Here is a 17,080-nt window from a genome sequence, read left to right as displayed (position 1 = left end):
ACACAAATGGAAACTGTGAACATAAATGTTTAGATTCACATTTGACTCCCTCTGAAATTAACATTACCTTTCTTTTTGTATCAGCTGATGCTGGAACAGGCTCAAAATGAACAAACCATAAATGAAAAGTATCTTAATAAGTAATTCTTTCAACATAACAAAAAGTACTCAGAAGAAATCAGTCTCCCAAAGTAGATGGGAAAGAGCCTGTGTTTACTAGGATCCCTTCTATCGTTCATTTCTCCAAGGGTATATTTCAGTGTTTGGAGTTTTTTTGAGCTTGAACTACATATAGTATTTTTATTTTTTAGGAGAACTGTTCATACTTAAAAAGGTTCAACAGTAAAATAAATGTTTCATTTAGTACTCACAACTTTAATTGCTCAGGAACACATACAGCAGAACAAAACACAGAGCCTTTTTGGGGAGGGGTGAAGAAGGAAATAATTTGGTCTCTGAGATGGTCTAAAATGCCTTCTTTGTGTACTTGTAATTAGAGTTTTCTTTCATTTAGAGAATGAAAGAAAATTCTGAATTCCACTTTTACGTGCCACTGCTCTCCAAGTCCCTGTCATACACTCACCCAACAGAACCAGGCCTGGACCCAGCAGAAGCTCCTTGAACCTCTGAAGAGAGTAGGGACCAGAGGGGGGTTCTCTGAACCGAGTCATCTTTTTTCCAAAGAAAGTGAAAATTTCTAGTGAGGTTCTGAGCCTGCACAGAATTTGGTACATACCAGTTCCCTGAATTCATGGAAATCTGGCTATCATCAACCTGCAACAAGGTTTTCTGGATCAGACTTTGGTTCTGTTCACTTGTTTAGTTACATGGTGAATTTTCTTCTAAATGACCTCATCCAAAAGCCACTGAAGTGAATGGGAAAAACTCCCACTAACCTCAACAATTCTTAGACCATTAGGACCTATAAAAAGTCACATTTATATTGCCTGCCTTTGGCTCCAGCAGCAGCCTGACTGGGAGCTGCGCAGCCGCCACACGCGCAGCACCACGGTAGGACAATCACTGTTGACCGGACAAGCAGAAAAACATGAAAGCTTTTTTGAAATCAAACAGATGGAAAATATTATGAAAATATTTAAAATCTTTTGAAATGCATAACTGAATCCACAAAAATTATTTCCACACAGAAACTGAGGCAGAGAGAGTAATTTTAAAAATCTGAGTAGCTTGATAAGTATTTTTCAGTAGGGAGCCTCTCTTCTACTTTATCAAACCCGCTTTATGTATTTTCTCCCTAAGTCTCACTTGTTCATTTCTTTTCAGACATGAAAAGAATATTCACCAGCCATCTTTCAATTTTGCCTTCTAGGTTAACCAACCCACAATGCACAAAAAAAAGTGTTTAAAAATCAAGAATATGAACTTGATTTTTAAAATTGAAAATTGTACAAGAAATGTGTTGAATAAATATTACACACTTTTAACAACAGATGGAACACATGTTGATAATCCTTTGCTTAATTGTTGCCCTGTTTATTCAATATTCCCCAAAGTTAATGTATAACATGTTAAAAAGATTATGCAGCCTCGACCTTGCAGCTCTATTTTATTCTCCAGACTATTCCATGGATCTGGGAGACATGGCAGGATCCCTGGGTTTTGTGCAAGAACCGCACACCTGCAAAACACTCTGAGCCCTAAGTTTTCCCCCATTCTAGTGCATTATACTACAAGAAATGGTTGTGCAGATCTGCATGACAAGGACGCCCAGGACTACTATCATAAAACTCATATAAAATACTTTCCTTGTGAAGCTGTAAAATACATCTCTTCAGAGCATCCGAGCCTGCTTGTCTCTGTCTGCTACAAAATGAATCTGCCACCAAAAAGAGCAGATTTAGGAGAATTCAGAATAAGATTCATAACCATGCCAATGCAAACAACACCAAAAGTGTGAGAAAAGCTCCCCTTTGGCAAGACAATTGAGATACTTAATTTGCCCCCATTCTCTCCCTTGACTTGACAAACTCAACATACTAAAGGATCTGATGCAACAAAAAGAAATGGAGATTCACAAAATTATCAATCTACCACTGGGTAAGGTTGTCACTCAACCCTTACTAGAACTGACAAAAAAGAGGAATCAGGACTATCTTTACCTCATAATTCATACATGGCAGAGGGTTTGGCTCTGAGAAAGCCATGCCTGACACAAGATCCAAAATAGAGGACACAAAGATACTACCCCTGAAATTGCCTGAGGCTGGTTAAATTCCTAGGGCATGTTAATTTAAAGCAACCCCACTCTATGCTATTTTTCACTCCTGGATGATCACTTCCATAACCACACCCTCTGATTCCTAGTAGGACTCTGCTAAGGTATTCCTATGCCCACCTTTATAGAAGCCAGACTGCTCCCCAAATCCTCAGTTGTCCACTTGCAGCAAGTCTCAGACTGCTCTGCACGGCCACTGGGCACAAGAAGCTACGTAAGGAATATACATATATATGTATATATATATGTAAAGACTGCTACAGATTACATGAGATTACAGAGTGTTGGTTCATGTAATCCTGTTTATTAAAGACTTTGCCTGACAGCCAGGTCAGACACTGAGAAAGCTGTGATAACGCTACTAAGTACTTTATACCAGTAGGCTAGGTTTTGTGGAACAAAATATTCCATTGATTCAGTTTTATAGCACCCTGTTGGGTTTTTTTTAAATTTATTTCTGAATTTTGAGTGTCTGTATCTTGTTCCAAGGGCCACTAACAGGTAAAAATCTACTACAGAAATTCAGCAAAGATTTTGTTTACTCATTTTCAGAAGAACAAATAAAATTAGAGAATATTATAGTGGAAAAAAGTTGGGGTTTTTTTCAGTTCAAGTCACAAGTGTATGCATTTGCACGGCATTTCTCAGAGAGGCTTGCACAGTATCAGGCAGTTTGTGGCTACTGCAGACACGAATAGTGATCTGAGCCCATGGAGGCCTTGCTGTTGGCGGGGTTGCTTTAAATTAACATGCCCTAGGAACGCAACCATGTGCTTTGCAAAAATCAAATCTTCCTTCTACATTCTACTGTAGCCTAACAATCTTCATTACCACACAATCTGGATACAATTTTGTTCCTAAATCTGAGCCTGAAAGCCACAACATCCGTCCTTAACTTTCTGCTCCCATCAAAGGAACTAAGAAGCATGCTTTGAAATGAGGGCTTAATTCTTCCTGAGATGCTCACCAGCTCACAATTAATGCAACTAGGCACGTCAGATACTCAAAAATAAAGCAGAAAATATTGGTCACCTAGATACAGAAGACAACATCTCTTCTACAGCAAACCTGGGCTAAACGTATCTAAACCTCATAAGATCAGGACAGATATGGTTTGTCAGGTCATCTTTTTCTCACTTTCCTGTCTTCTTAAAAATACATTCTGTTTACACAGTTTATGTTCAAGTTCACTTGGGAGTGCACCGAGTTTACTGCTGAATGATAACGTCCCCTATGAAGACAGGCTGAGACAGGTGGGATTGTTCAGCCTGGAGAAGAGAAGGCTCCGGGGAGACCTTAGAGCAGCCTTCCAATATCTGAAGGGAGCTACAGGAGAGATGGGGAGGGATTCTTTGTCAGGAAGTGTAGTGTCAGGACAAGGGGCAACAGTTTTAAATTGGAAGAGGGGAGATTTAGATTTGATATTAGGAAGAAATTCTTTACTGTGAGGGTGGTGAGGCACTGGAACAGGTTGCCCAGGGAAGTTGTGGATGCTCCATCCCTGGAGGTGTTTAAGGCCAGGCTGGATGGGGTTTTGAGCAACCTGGTCTAGTGGGAGGTGTCCCTGCCCATTGCAGGGGGGTTGGAACTGGATGATCTCTAAGGTCCCTTCCAACTCTAACCATTCTATGATGGATGTCATTTCCCACTTTCCTAAAGGCACTAACAACCCTTTCCAATTCTTGAAGCTCATCCAGGTGTCCATCTATAAACACCCAAATCTTTTTGCTCTCATCTCTCTTAACCCATTTTCCCCTCCAAATAGCAAGTAGAAAAGTAGGGAAATTGAGGAATGCACAATGAACTACAAACATTACAATATGTGGTGCATGTGGCCTATTAGAGGGAAATGGTTGACTTCATACATCAGAGTAGATCCCTGCTTAACATAATAGAGTTTAAAATATGTATGCATTATTATTTGAATTGTAGCAAACCACAGAATCCCAGGTAAAAGCCAGGCTCTGATATCGCTAAGCTTCTTACAAATGCAAACCAAAACATATATATTAATAAAATTATATAGGAAGAATAACTATAAAAGGTAAATTGCCATGTGGAAGCATTAGGTTTCCATATATATAAGTATCTAAGCATTTTTTTATTAAAGCTTTCTATAGAAGTAGTTACATATTTCAGTAATACACAGGATATTTACAATTTCCAGGTCAAGCTCAACACAACAGATGTTCAGGAAGCAGATTTATTGATGAAGTCAAAGAAATGCCTCAGATACTTTTGCACAGCCATACATTTAAAGCTTTGCTAACTTCCATCTGCTTTCTCCTGTGATCCATTCACAAATCGGAAATAGACAAAGGGAAAACAGGAATATACTATAAATTAACTTCTTGTTCTCCTGCATTTGAATAAATTCTAGTCTCATAAGTGAGCAACATTTCTAAGAGATTTCAATTTAAAATGAAATCGAATTTTCAGTCGTGTGAAAAATGGATACTTCACTGCCTCAGACAGGATTTCTAATGAGTCTGAAGGAAATCAGAGCTCATGAGGAATTGTATCCCTATAGCGCTCGTGCTCCTGTCAATAATTTCAGGTATATGCTTCAGGATGTCTTGTCTTACACCAATGTGCTACTCTATTCTTCAGTTTAATGTTACTTATTTGCTGAGTAACTGTTCCCAAAACAGCTAGAGGTTGAGACTGATCCAGCCTAAAAGTAGCCCAGCAGGTAGAAAGGAAATTGCAGAATGTTTCATGTGTCAACTCACGTAGCAGTTGAAGACCTGAAGCCATCAGTTCTCATAACACACAAAACAGGGTAAAGTTTTCACCAGATTTTTCCAAATTTCTTTCCTAAATCTCAAATTATGCTAGATCACTACCCTGAAGAAAAGTACATGGGAAATGCATGTGTGAACAGCATGTAGAAAGGAATTATATCAGGACAGTTGTTTAACACATTTTAATTGACAGACACAGGCTTAGACTTTTGGTTTGCAAGAAGAAACTGAGACCAACTCCTAGGCAGGTGGTTTTCTATAAACATACTGAAAAAAGGGAAAAAAATCCCTTTTTTTTTTTTTTTTGGTGATGGAATATAAGTATATAGATTCTGTTATTACCTATATTCTTTTATTGCCTATCATTAGGGAAGCGCACACTATTTGAGTTGCAGATAATCAACAAATACAAATACCATCTATTCATTGCATTTCAAAACTCCCCAAACTCTGTCTGCTGCTCTTTGATGAATCTGTCTGGCTACAGCATTTCACATACAACAGGAATTAAAAAAAAAAAAAAAATCCTAGAAAATACAGTACATGCAATTAAAGTACAAGCTTCAAGAACAACTAGCCACAAAATGGAATAAAAACAAGAAGATTTCTTACAGGTGGAGGCAAAAAAAAAAAAAAAAACAAAAGCAGAGAAGTTTGGTCTATTGCAATGAGAAATGAAGATTTCAAGCAGCTGCCTCATTGAATGTAATACCTTGCAGATGGATGAACTGCAGCACAGCTGGATTATTTCTTGAGATACTGTGTACATACTCAACATCTGTATGTTCACTAACTAGAACTTACTAGAGAAAGTATAAAACAGTAAGACTTCTTCCTGTCATCTGGGTGAAAAAATTAGGTTGCCAAAGTATTGCACATAAAACTAAGGGAATACTAGTTCAGCACAGCATGTCCCGAGCCACAAGGAATGGGCCCTCACAAACCAGGAAAGGCCAAGAGTTCCTGAACTGGGACTCCGTTACCTTGGCTTCTCGAGGACCACACGCCTCTACCCAGAAACCACAGCCATTCAGGGAACATACACAAGGGCCAACTTTACTAATTTTACACAAGGACAAATTCTCTAATTACTCTAAACTGAATTCCACTTCCAGGTACCTTAAAAAGATGACACGGATGTTATGTTTCTCTGTATATAACAAACTTTACAATGCTTCTAGAATGGCTTTATATTAAGATGTAATGAAATCCAACAATGGTCCCTGAATGAGTACTTGCACTTATAACGTGCATATAAACTATATATCTATAATCATATTTATGCATGTACCTCATAATTCTAACAGAAGAAAAACCAAAACGCTAAACCACTGAAAACAAGTATAACATATTCAGGGTTGGCCCAAAATATTCATTGATTTGCAACTTTACACAAATACCCAACAGACCACACTTATATCTGGCCCCAAACCTTTGTGCATTTAGTAACCGTATACAAATAGTCACAACTAATAGCAGAAAGCTTGGAAACAACATCTAGAAATCTGACAAGAGAAGCATTACTTGTCAGAAATTTGGTACTCATTCAGCAGACTTACCGACACTCCCAGGAAAGGATGCCCCGAGGTTCGCTAGTTGTGGTGGATGGTTCCTGCTGACCAACTGAACTGAAAATGCTCTACAACACATCTAATTCCTGAGACCTTAGAACTGAATAAATGGTTTGCTCACAAGCCTTGTCTGCACAAAGCCCGAGCAAACGAGCCAAAACCTCCCGAAGCATGGGCAGCCCTACTCTGTGCCTACAGCTGGCTGTGGAGGACCTGTGGGCAGTGCCTGTCCTGTCCTGGTAACTGTGCTCCTGGCAACAGCTCTCTGACTTCATAGAACCATAGAATTGCTGAGGTTGGAAGGGACCTCTCAGACCATCTAGTCCAACCACCAACCTAACACTGACAAAAACCATCACTAAACCACATCTGGATACTCTGTTAAAGAAGTTCTTAATGCTATTAGGATTTTTAAAAGATCTACCAGGCTTTTCTACCATTTTATGGAAGAAAATCCATAAATCATCTTAATCAGAGCTCATTCAGTGTCTCCAGAGCCATCAATTACCAGCAGACTGGAGAAGTTTCTTAGCAACTTGACATTTTAAGTTGGGCCACTACATTTTGATCTGTTATGAGAAGCTATTTTGTCATTCAAAATTAGTGAAATCTGTTGTTCCAAATCCAGCAACAACAAACAGGAATAAATAAATGTAGCAGTCCTCCATTAGTATTCAGTCTTCATCCTAACAGTAAAAATAAATTCAGTCCAAATCATAAATGCCTCTTATCTGACACAAAGTATTGAAGTTGCAGTATTTGCTAGACACCTGTAGAAATTACACATTTCTTCAGAGCTTATATTTTTCACAGCTGTACCTGGGAGACATCTATAGTTAGAAGTCAGGTTACTAAAAGGTATTTTAAAACATAACTACATTCAGAAAGGACTTTGCAGCATGCACAGATCTACCTCTACTGCCAGTTCTCCTCTGAACACAACATGGGCTTCAGGATGGAGAGCACACAGGGAAGTCGTTTCAGAGAAAGAGCACCGTGAAGTCCAGCGTGAAAACCATACACACCAAATACCCTTCCATTCATTCCAAGTTTGGATTCTGACTCATTTCAAGTAAACAGAAGCCAGCTGAAGTTGGAATGAACTCCGCCAGGCCTTCCAAAGGTCCCTTCCCTGGCTGACCCTGCAGACCTTGCACTGGAGGTGCTGCTCCTGGCCAGCCCCCACCGGCCCTTGGGCTCCAGCAGCAACAAACTCTTCAAACAACTTTCCAGATCTGAGCATGGCTCTGCTCCTAGAAACTCTGTATCTGGCTTGATACAGCACGTTAAGCCAAAGACATCTTGATTCTTCCAAGTGGACTAAATCATCGTACATCTACCACTATGATGGTCCTTCAGCCACATCCTCACTCCTGTTACTAGCTCCAGTGAGCTCTAGCACAAGCTACAGCTGCACATGTAAATCATACAATGGTTTGGGTTGGAAAGGACCTTAAAGATCATCATCTCGTTCCAATCCCCTGCCCTGGGCAGATGTAAAATAACACCTACATTGGAAACAGCAAGAATTCCTGCTCTTGGTGTGCTGCAGGTAAACAGGCGTGCTGCCCTACAAACAGGCACATTCACCCCAAAGGGGGGGCACTGAAACTAGAGCTGGTTTTCAACCAAAAGCAAACAAAAATGTCATTTGGAGGAAATGCTTGGTAAGGTCTGCATTTTAGGAAACTTCCCATTAAAACTTTGCTCTAAAATAACAAAATGAAATAAATCCAAAACAGAAAATAGAATAATTTCCATGAAAAAGGGAAAGAGGCAAAGCCTCAGTATCTTTTAGAGGCAAATCATGTCTGACTTCCAGTCGACCAGGCTATGACTTGCAAAAACTTCTTTTTTTCCTCTTTTTTTAAGAAAGTGAAATTGTCTCAGGACAAAATGCTCAAACTTTGCAGTATTTTTCTCCTTGTAAATTGCTATGTTTAAAAGGAAGAAAAAAGGCAAGTCCCCAAAGAATACATTTTTAGCAATTTCAAATTTTAGACACTGGAAATGCAATCAGAGCTCCTCCTATACTTTGAAGTCCTCCTCCACTCACAAAGCAGGCAGGGGCAGCCCTGCCGGCGGTTCCCCTTGCCCAAGCAAGAGGGCCTGCAGTTGACAAGGATTTTCTGCAGTTGGTGACTTGAAAATATTATACTTAACAATGTGTTTTGGATGCATAAGACTATCCAGGTATCCTCCTGAAGATGAAGTCTCAGATAGAGATTCTTTTGGAGAGAACTGTATCACTTCTTTAACCTTATGTAGGATTTCTGACCAAAAATATCAGCTGTTGTCTCCCTTCTCTCAAAAAATGCAGTTATTCTTCACAGAGAGACTTCTGTGATCAGTTTCCCTGAATTGTCCTCTTCAATGAACCAATAGGTTTTCTCCTTTCAATAGATTATTTTCATACACCCATCAAAATATCAAAGACTTCAGGTTATGAATTTTTCATCACAATTAAAAATAAAAGCTAGTTGAAATAAAGAGTTCAAATTAAAGAGTTCAATTATCAGATGATTAAAGCATTGCTTCTGTAAATTTAAACTTCCTTACAGGTTTTATGGTCATGTCACTGTGATGTTTTCCCTATGTTGCAAATGGATCCTTCCTCTCAAACCCTGCCCTTAAAGTCATTATGTGCTATTGGTTCTCCAACACAAACGGGTTTTTCATTAAATACTCTAAATTCATAGGGTTTACAGTCCCTTTATTATGGCTTTTTTAATAAAGACAAAAGTTTGTGTTGGAGCAGTAGCAGATAAAACAGGGGTTTAGAAAGGCAGCTGCACCAACCTGAACAAGGGAGAAATAAAGACATGCGTATTTTTAAAAAATAGTAATAATTACACTTAACTCACCATCAACACAGGGCTGTAAATTATGGTTTAGCTGCCTTTATTGATCCAACATAAACATTAGAGGCAAGCTGTGCTATGCAGGGGAGGGAAAAAGAAATGACTGTGGCATGTTTTAGATCCCCTGAGTCATCTTTCCTGGCACAGGGCAGGGTGAGTCAGAGCTGCTGTGTAGGAAGCAAGGAGATGGAGGTGGGCTGAGCTGGCCCACCATTGGTGGGGTCTTGTTAATAGCGAGTTGAAAAAGGATGCATCAAATCTAATGCATCGTAAGTTTTTGGGGCCATGCTATAGAAGTCATACTGCCCGCAGAAAATGCCTTTAGCCATGCACTTGCTGGGGTTACCAACATCTTTTTTCTGCCTAAATGCATGGTACAAAGTACCAAAGTTGTACAGCTCTGAAACTTCCTTTTGGAAAACCTCACAATGCCAAATGTGACTTTAATTAAAAGCATAGTATATACTGAATATTCCTTATTAAAGATCAGGAGGTATAGCTCTGCAAGTCTTCACTTTATCCACTCCCCATAGCTCATCCAAAGGCCATGCTGGATGGGGCTTTGAGCAACTTGGTCTAGTGGGAGGTGATCTTTAAGGTCCATTCCAACTCTAACTATTCTATGATTCTATGATAAAACCAGGACTGAGGCATGACTACATTAGCAACAAGCACTGTTAGATCAACTGGGAGTTAGATATGAGCCTACCTGAACTTTCACTGACTCGTGTTGAGCTATAAAAATAGATAACATCGATTGTGGATCAAAGCTGCTCAGGTAAAGGACCTACAGCGAGCATGCTAGCATGGTAAGTACCCAACAGAAATGTCCATTTCTGAGCATAGGAAAAAGGAACTTCACACATTTGCAACCTCCTTGAGTCCCCTGAAAAAATAAATGAACGACAACTTCTAATGCTTCCTTCAGCACACCCTTGGAAGGGTCTTTTCTGTTACAAAACAGGCGTTTTGCCTTTGTGCAGCGAGGCAAGGCACAGAACCCCAGCCCTGGCTCGGGGAGCCATTCCCCCAACACAGACCAGCAAGGGGCTCCCCCCGTCCCCCAGAGCGGTGCAGGGACAGCAGTACTTGCCCTCTGCCACTCAGCACCCACCTGCAGCCCCACACAGACACTCTTTTCACTACTTTCACTTCAAAACATAGTATTGGGGTCTACACTACAGGATACACAAGACCTCACTTTATTAACAGCAAAAAATCACCAGTATCTATCACACTTTTCTCCTTCTAAATATATTAGGACGAAGGGAGGGGGAATAAAAACATGAGAATCAGGAGGAATCCCTCCATCATGAAAGCAACTTTCCCATTCCTTTTGCAAATCTCTTATTTGGCTGCCTTTTGGAGCTGGGAAAGCAACTTAGCACGATGAGTTAAAGATTGAAGGAAAGAATACACAGAGCACTAATTGCCCCAGAGCAGATCACCAAGACTGACCCTGTGTGTAATCAGGTAAATCTTGCCACTATTGCAATTTTAGGACACACAAGGGCAGGGCATTGCCATAAAGATAAATCATAGTACACTGAAACCTTTATTTGTAGTGAAGTCTTCCAGCAAAGAGAAATCCCTGCAAACACCGACTGTAAGACATTAAAAGCCACAGGATAACATATTACTTCTATTTAATCGTGTGGCATTGTATTTTATGTAGCTACTTACACAGAGGCAATAAAAGCCATATTCAAGAGACACTTAAAAAATACAACCAAATTCTCTTCCTTCTACTTTGTTCTTCTCAAATCCAGGAAGGATAAGTAGATTGGCCTATATCCTGCATTTTAAAATATTAAGGTGAGATTGTGCCTCCATTTGGAGGGGAGACTTGGCACAGAGCGTGGCACAGACCATGGCACAGCCACTGGCGAAGGGCTCTGAGGGTAACGAAGTCATCATCGCACCCTCCTCCGAGTGACTCACGCCCAGTGCCAGAAGGGCATCAGAATACTAAAGACAGCTAGCCCACAGCATGCATACATATTTTTCTATCATAAATCCTCTTTGAAGTTTTGTGGAAAACAACTTTTAAAACATGTTAATTTAAAAACTAAGACATGAACTAAATTCATGCAAATCCAGAGACACATTTGAGGAATAAATTATTTACCTCATAAATAATCACAAGTCTCAACTAAGGTGGGCCCAGCTCTTGTTTACAGAAAGAAAAACAAAATTAATAACTATTTCACAAAACATGTTTCTGGAGAGAGATTATGACCCCCAAATGACCAAGATTTTATCCTCCAGGGGTTAGGGCTGGAGAGGGGTGGCAGACAACTACTAGAGCTGCTGCTTTGTGTTCCAGGACAACCAGTTCAATGTGTAGATGGGGAACTCCACAGCACGGGTGTCCCTCCCATAGTCATCATCCCAACTGTCAAACATACCATTGGAAAACACAAATTAGACAGCCAGTGAGTCCTGAAACCAATGCATAAGGACCATGAGTCACATGCTAAAAAAAATTAATTCCATTTACTGAAATGTAGCCATATGGAGGCTTTTGTCATCAAAAATAAATATGTAAGAAGACAGTTAACAGGGCAGGAGCTGAAATACTGTTGCAACACTACACAGAGCCAATGATATATCAGTCAAAGTAGGACTTAAATCCTTTCATTTCTGTAAAACATAAGAGATATTAATGTGAGATTATCTACTTGTCTGCCCATGAATAAATGCAGCAGACAAACAGAGCAAAATGAGCAAGACCCACCCAGTCAAAGCCTAATGGCTTCCACTGGGTAAAAATCTAAAACCTTTCTAAAACACAATCTGTATAATAATGCAAAACTAAGTTGTCTTCCCTTACCTTCTGCAAAAGGTTCCCATTCATAAAATCGACCCATAAATGGCTTGTTATTGTATGATGCACATTGCACCTCTCTGATATTTCTGCTGCTTTCAGGACACACCTGTTTAAATAAAAAAAAACAGTCACATTATAATCAACAAGTAATGTTCTTATTGCTTTCTTATTAATTCACTTTAGAAGGTTAATGAAGGCATTGCCAAATTCTAATCCAGGTGAATATTAACATCAGAAGACTCCTTTTCTTTAAAAGAAGTAACAAACAGTGTACTTTTAAGTAACAGTATCAAAAGTGCTTGTAGAAAAAAAATAAATTAATTTGTGGAGTTTATGGAGCAACAATTCTACCAAAAAAGCAAATTTTTTATTGAGCCATCATTTTCCTCAGCAGAAGGACGACACTCCAAGATAAATTCAATAAATTAGATCCAAATAATTTCCTTTTCACAATAGCTTCACATTTTTCATTATTAATTTTCTGGGCTCAGATTCAATAGTTGAAACATTTAACATACATGCTTTCATAACTTAGTAAAAGTTGGCTACACCAGCTTCTTATTCTCATCCTCTGCTTCAATACACACACACACAAATGCACATTGAGGTAGGGCAAGTTTTACAGATAGAAGTAACATCTTTTATTAGGTCACCTGCAATACAAGGCTTTGGCAGACAAGCCTTGTTTACATGTGAAGCAGATTCCTAAAGTAAATACAAGTTAAATACTTAATTACTTTGTTCTGCCTGCATCTTCACACTACAGCAGTTACAGCAAGAGACTACTCTGTGCGTGGGCACACATGAAGGTGAGAAAGATTTCTAGAAAAAGGCAGGGGGTTAATTAGAGCAATTTCTGTGCTTGGAGAAAACAGACAAGCTTTGGTCACAGATGCATTTTTTTAGGTAGCCTCTAGATGATCAGAATGACTATTAAAAACACTATTCAAAAACTGTAGAACCACACGAAGAACTGGACTAGAACAGCAAAATATTTTTTCTACAGAAGACAGATTTCAAGGGAAAACTAGGGACAGTATTACACAACAGCAGCATGCCCAAATAACTGTTTTTGAAGGGAACAGCAAGAGAATCACTGAGAGCTCTTGTTGCAACCCCAAGTCAGTTCTCTTGAATTTGTATATATTGGTCATCTTTGCAGTGAAAGCCACACCAAAGGCCCCTGGGGAGTCCTTGCTTTGTGTCCACCATCTATAGATGAAGATGATTTTAATTGGATCAGTGAAATGTCAAAGTCAAGAGTTTCCAAGTGGGCTATAAACTGTACCAAAGACATGCCTGGGGGAAGGTTCACGGACTACTTTATCTTCTCATACAATCACCGTAACAAATTTTCTAGAATAAACACTGTTTCTGGCCAAACAGCCATCTGTGCTTTGTTCGCCCACCCTTCCAAGATCTCCAAGTACATTGAAATATTGTTTGCCTCAACAAAGCCTCTAACAAAAACAAAAAAAGCAAAACAAAACAAAAAACCCAACAAAAAAAGCCTCCCTGAAAATAGGACCACGAGCCACCAAACTACATTGGAAGGGTGGGACCAGAAGCCTTTCCAGTGCCAAGCTGAGAAGGCAAAGCTCCATTCCCACAATAGACACAGGCATCCGTACATCTGTGACACTGCAGCAGCACAGGCAGTTCTGCCACACCAACCACCCACCCAGCTCAGGGAGAGAGGTCACAGTTTTAAGGAAGCCATTTATAGCACATATCCCAAAGGTGAAGGGACAGAACCTGAACCGGCATAAATTAAGGTCACTACGCTCAATTACAGCGGAACGACATCAGTTTGCATCAGCAAAGAACCCAGCCTGAAGGGTTTCTTTTTGGAACGCCTTTCCCCTTTTTTTGGCACGTGTTTTCTGACAGTCTATTGTGAAGTTTTGTTGCTTCTTGTTTTCCCTTTCCTGAGCCTTGAGCCTGTGCTCTTGTGTACCAGTATTTCTGGCTCACAACCCATTTCCCGGACACCCCGTTCATACCAACTGCAGACAGTGTATGAATAAAAATATCAAAATATTCACTGCTGTTGCCAAAAAATAGTGACACCCGCCCCTTCTAAGATGATTTTTATATAGCTACAATTTCTGTTTTTAAACTTACTGAAAGTGGCCCACAGGACAGAGCCCCGTTGCTTTAAAGCAGGACAAAGGGCTGACAAATATGCTAAACACTGAGGAGATCAAGCCACAATCAGAAGAAAAGGCTAACTCTGTAACGTCCCTGCTACTTTAAAAGTCCCAACTCAGCTGTCCTTCCTCCATTTCCTTCATGAAAGTTTAATAACAAAATAAAATTTTGAGTAAAAATTTGAGAGTGTGACCTGGTTGGCGAAACCTCTTTGCTTTATTCTTTATGCAGATTATACTCATTTTTGGTTTTAAATGCCTTTTGGAAGAGTTAACTACAAGGTGCAACTAGTCAAATTTACTACAGTTTATGAATTGCCAAGGCTTAAACTTATACTATACTCTACATATATACTAGCTGACAGCTATACATCGTTTATTGACCCCGCCTAAATTCTTGATGAACAAAATTTTACAGTTTTACACCTCCAACTGCTCAGCCCCCCGGAAAATGAAATCCTTGAGCCTCTCTCAGAAGAGCTGCGAGTGCCAGGCACTTTCTCTTGGCCTCTCTGGCTTTTTAGCACATCCTTCAGGCACAAAATACAGATATTACTCAGAGGAAAAATCATGACCCTGTACAATCAAAAGTGAAACTTTAGCATAGGGGTTTCTGTAGATCCTTATTTTCTATTTATTCCCTGAAAGCACAACCTATTTTCTACACTTTAATTCCATTACTATTTTTGTCACAAACACATATAGCTTAATTATAAATCTCCAAAAAGACAGCAATGAGCATCTGTGATGAGAAGATGACAACCCCAAAGCAAGCTCATATTTACGATGCCTAACCCTTACAGAGTACAAGGGTTACAAGAGTACAAAAATTATTATTTTTTTATTATTATTCTTTCAGTTGTGCATTGTAAAATGAAGAATCCATCTAGAATCCATAATTTTGTGTAGGTTTAGATTATATTCCTCCTATTTAAAATATGCTGCTTGGCAAAGCCAATGCGTAAATGAAGTACACGGAACTTTATTCAGTTTAGTACTTTCAAAGTGCTGGACATTTTCACCCAAAGTAAGATGCTTCCAGGGCTGCATTTTGAAGGAGCTGTTTCAATGAGCAGGACATCTCGGCCAAGGGTTCTTCCTGTCCTTTCAGAACATGAAAGGAATGGCAGCAGCACAGCGCCGCGCTGATGGGGCCGCAGTGCTCCAGACAGAACATTTTAGAAGTATCCCTTTGTGTTTTGGGACCTCAGGCCAAATTTCTTAAAATGCACTGTGTCTGGAGTTGACAGAAACTTTGCACTTCTGAAACAGCAACTTTATTTATGCCTCAATTCCATCTGAAATATGCAGGTATGAAAGTATTCTGAGGGGCAGCAACACACAGTACTTCCTTTGTCATGTACCATTGCAGCTTTCTCACAATGAGGTGCCGGTACAGCTACACTGTAAAAACAAGAAACCACCCTACTTGCATTTTAGCTTTTGAGAAACATTCAAAAAGGAAGGTTTTTAACAAATTGTTGACATTTTGGTTAATTAATGGAGTGTTGGCAAGACACCAGAAAAGGCTGGGTCTGGCAGCAGGTGTGGGCTCAGGCTGGGTGCGTGGCTGCCCCCAGCAGCACCGTTCAAACCTGCACTGAGATAATGCACTTCTGGAAACGCAGAAATGGGCCAGTTTGATCCTGAAACCACCTCTAAAAGCAATTAAAACATTGACTAAGATTTCTGGCACTGTTTCATTCTTATGACCTACAGTAACTGGCAAACTCTTTTTCCAAGGCCCCACAGTCCTTCTGGATTCCCCAGGCTCAGGCATAATTCATAATTACTATCTTCTACGTGTGCAATACTATATATTAAATTAAGTCCAAGTAATCTAGTTGCACTGCAGTTTTCATTTCTGCAGTGGTTCTATCTAACCATATTAATCCTTTGACATTCCAAAGGAAAAATGCATTTCCAAAGCAAAATAATTAAAATACTTGTTTCAGAAACAAGTAATCTCAAAATTCTTCTTTCATTTTCAGAACACACTCTTAAAAGTGGCACGTCCTTGCAATATGCATCATATATAAATTCCAATTCTTTACACAACAATCTACCATGTCTGAAATGAACTTCTGCCCTGAAGTGCTGGTGTCTTGCTCCTCCTGAAACCTGTGGAAGTTCTATGTCTGTATCTGAAAGTAAAATCTGGGGTTCTTCAAATTTTAGTTCTTCTGCTAAGTTGTTTCTCTGCATTGCCAAGGACGGTGCAGGGCCCAAGCAGTGTAATTCAGAATCCAGGCAACCTTTTGTCTGGATGAACACACACTAAAAGACAGCAACAGATCCATTTAAATTATCTCTAAATCTTTTAGAGCCAATGTTTCTAATTTTTAAAAACAGTAACAGAACATGAGGACAATTGTCTGCCAACGAGAAAAAAAGAAATAAGGTATACTAAAGGTGTCTAGATATCTGTGGCACAAAATATCAGGCAGAATTTGACTTAAATAGAATTGATGCTTCTGAAAAACAAAAATATGCAAGAAACTTTAAAATGCATAAATTCTGTTAAAAATAGCTCCGCAGTAAAAATAGTGCTAGGCAGCTCTAGTTACAGTCCCCGACCACAGACAGTACATCATAAATGTCTGCGTTGACATGGAATGAAAATTAACATCTGCGAATGCAGTGGTATCTGGACAGGTTTATGAGGAATGAGCACCTGTATTGCCGAAA

At 39.5% G+C, this 17,080-nt stretch overlaps 1 protein-coding gene across 2 annotated transcripts in view; it reads right to left on the bottom strand.

The window, feature by feature from the left end:
* The window catches only part of THSD4 (thrombospondin type 1 domain containing 4), a 346,399-nt gene that overhangs the window by 212,002 nt on the left and 117,317 nt on the right, over positions 1–17,080 (bottom strand). The window contains exon 6 of one of the 2 annotated variants that reach the window (XM_014944678.1): positions 12,246–12,348. In XM_014944678.1, coding sequence (XP_014800164.1) covers positions 12,246–12,348 — 103 coding nt within the window. Of the gene's footprint in view, positions 1–6,539; positions 6,643–12,245; positions 12,349–17,080 lie in introns of those variants that run through there. The other variant, XM_014944679.1, reaches the window with a different exon arrangement.

This window comes from Calidris pugnax, unplaced genomic scaffold (assembly GCF_001431845.1).
Source record: "Calidris pugnax isolate Ruff unplaced genomic scaffold, ASM143184v1 scaffold70, whole genome shotgun sequence".
Classification (NCBI taxonomy): Eukaryota; Metazoa; Chordata; class Aves; order Charadriiformes; family Scolopacidae; genus Calidris; species Calidris pugnax.
This window is presented reverse-complemented; position numbering and strand designations above follow the sequence as displayed.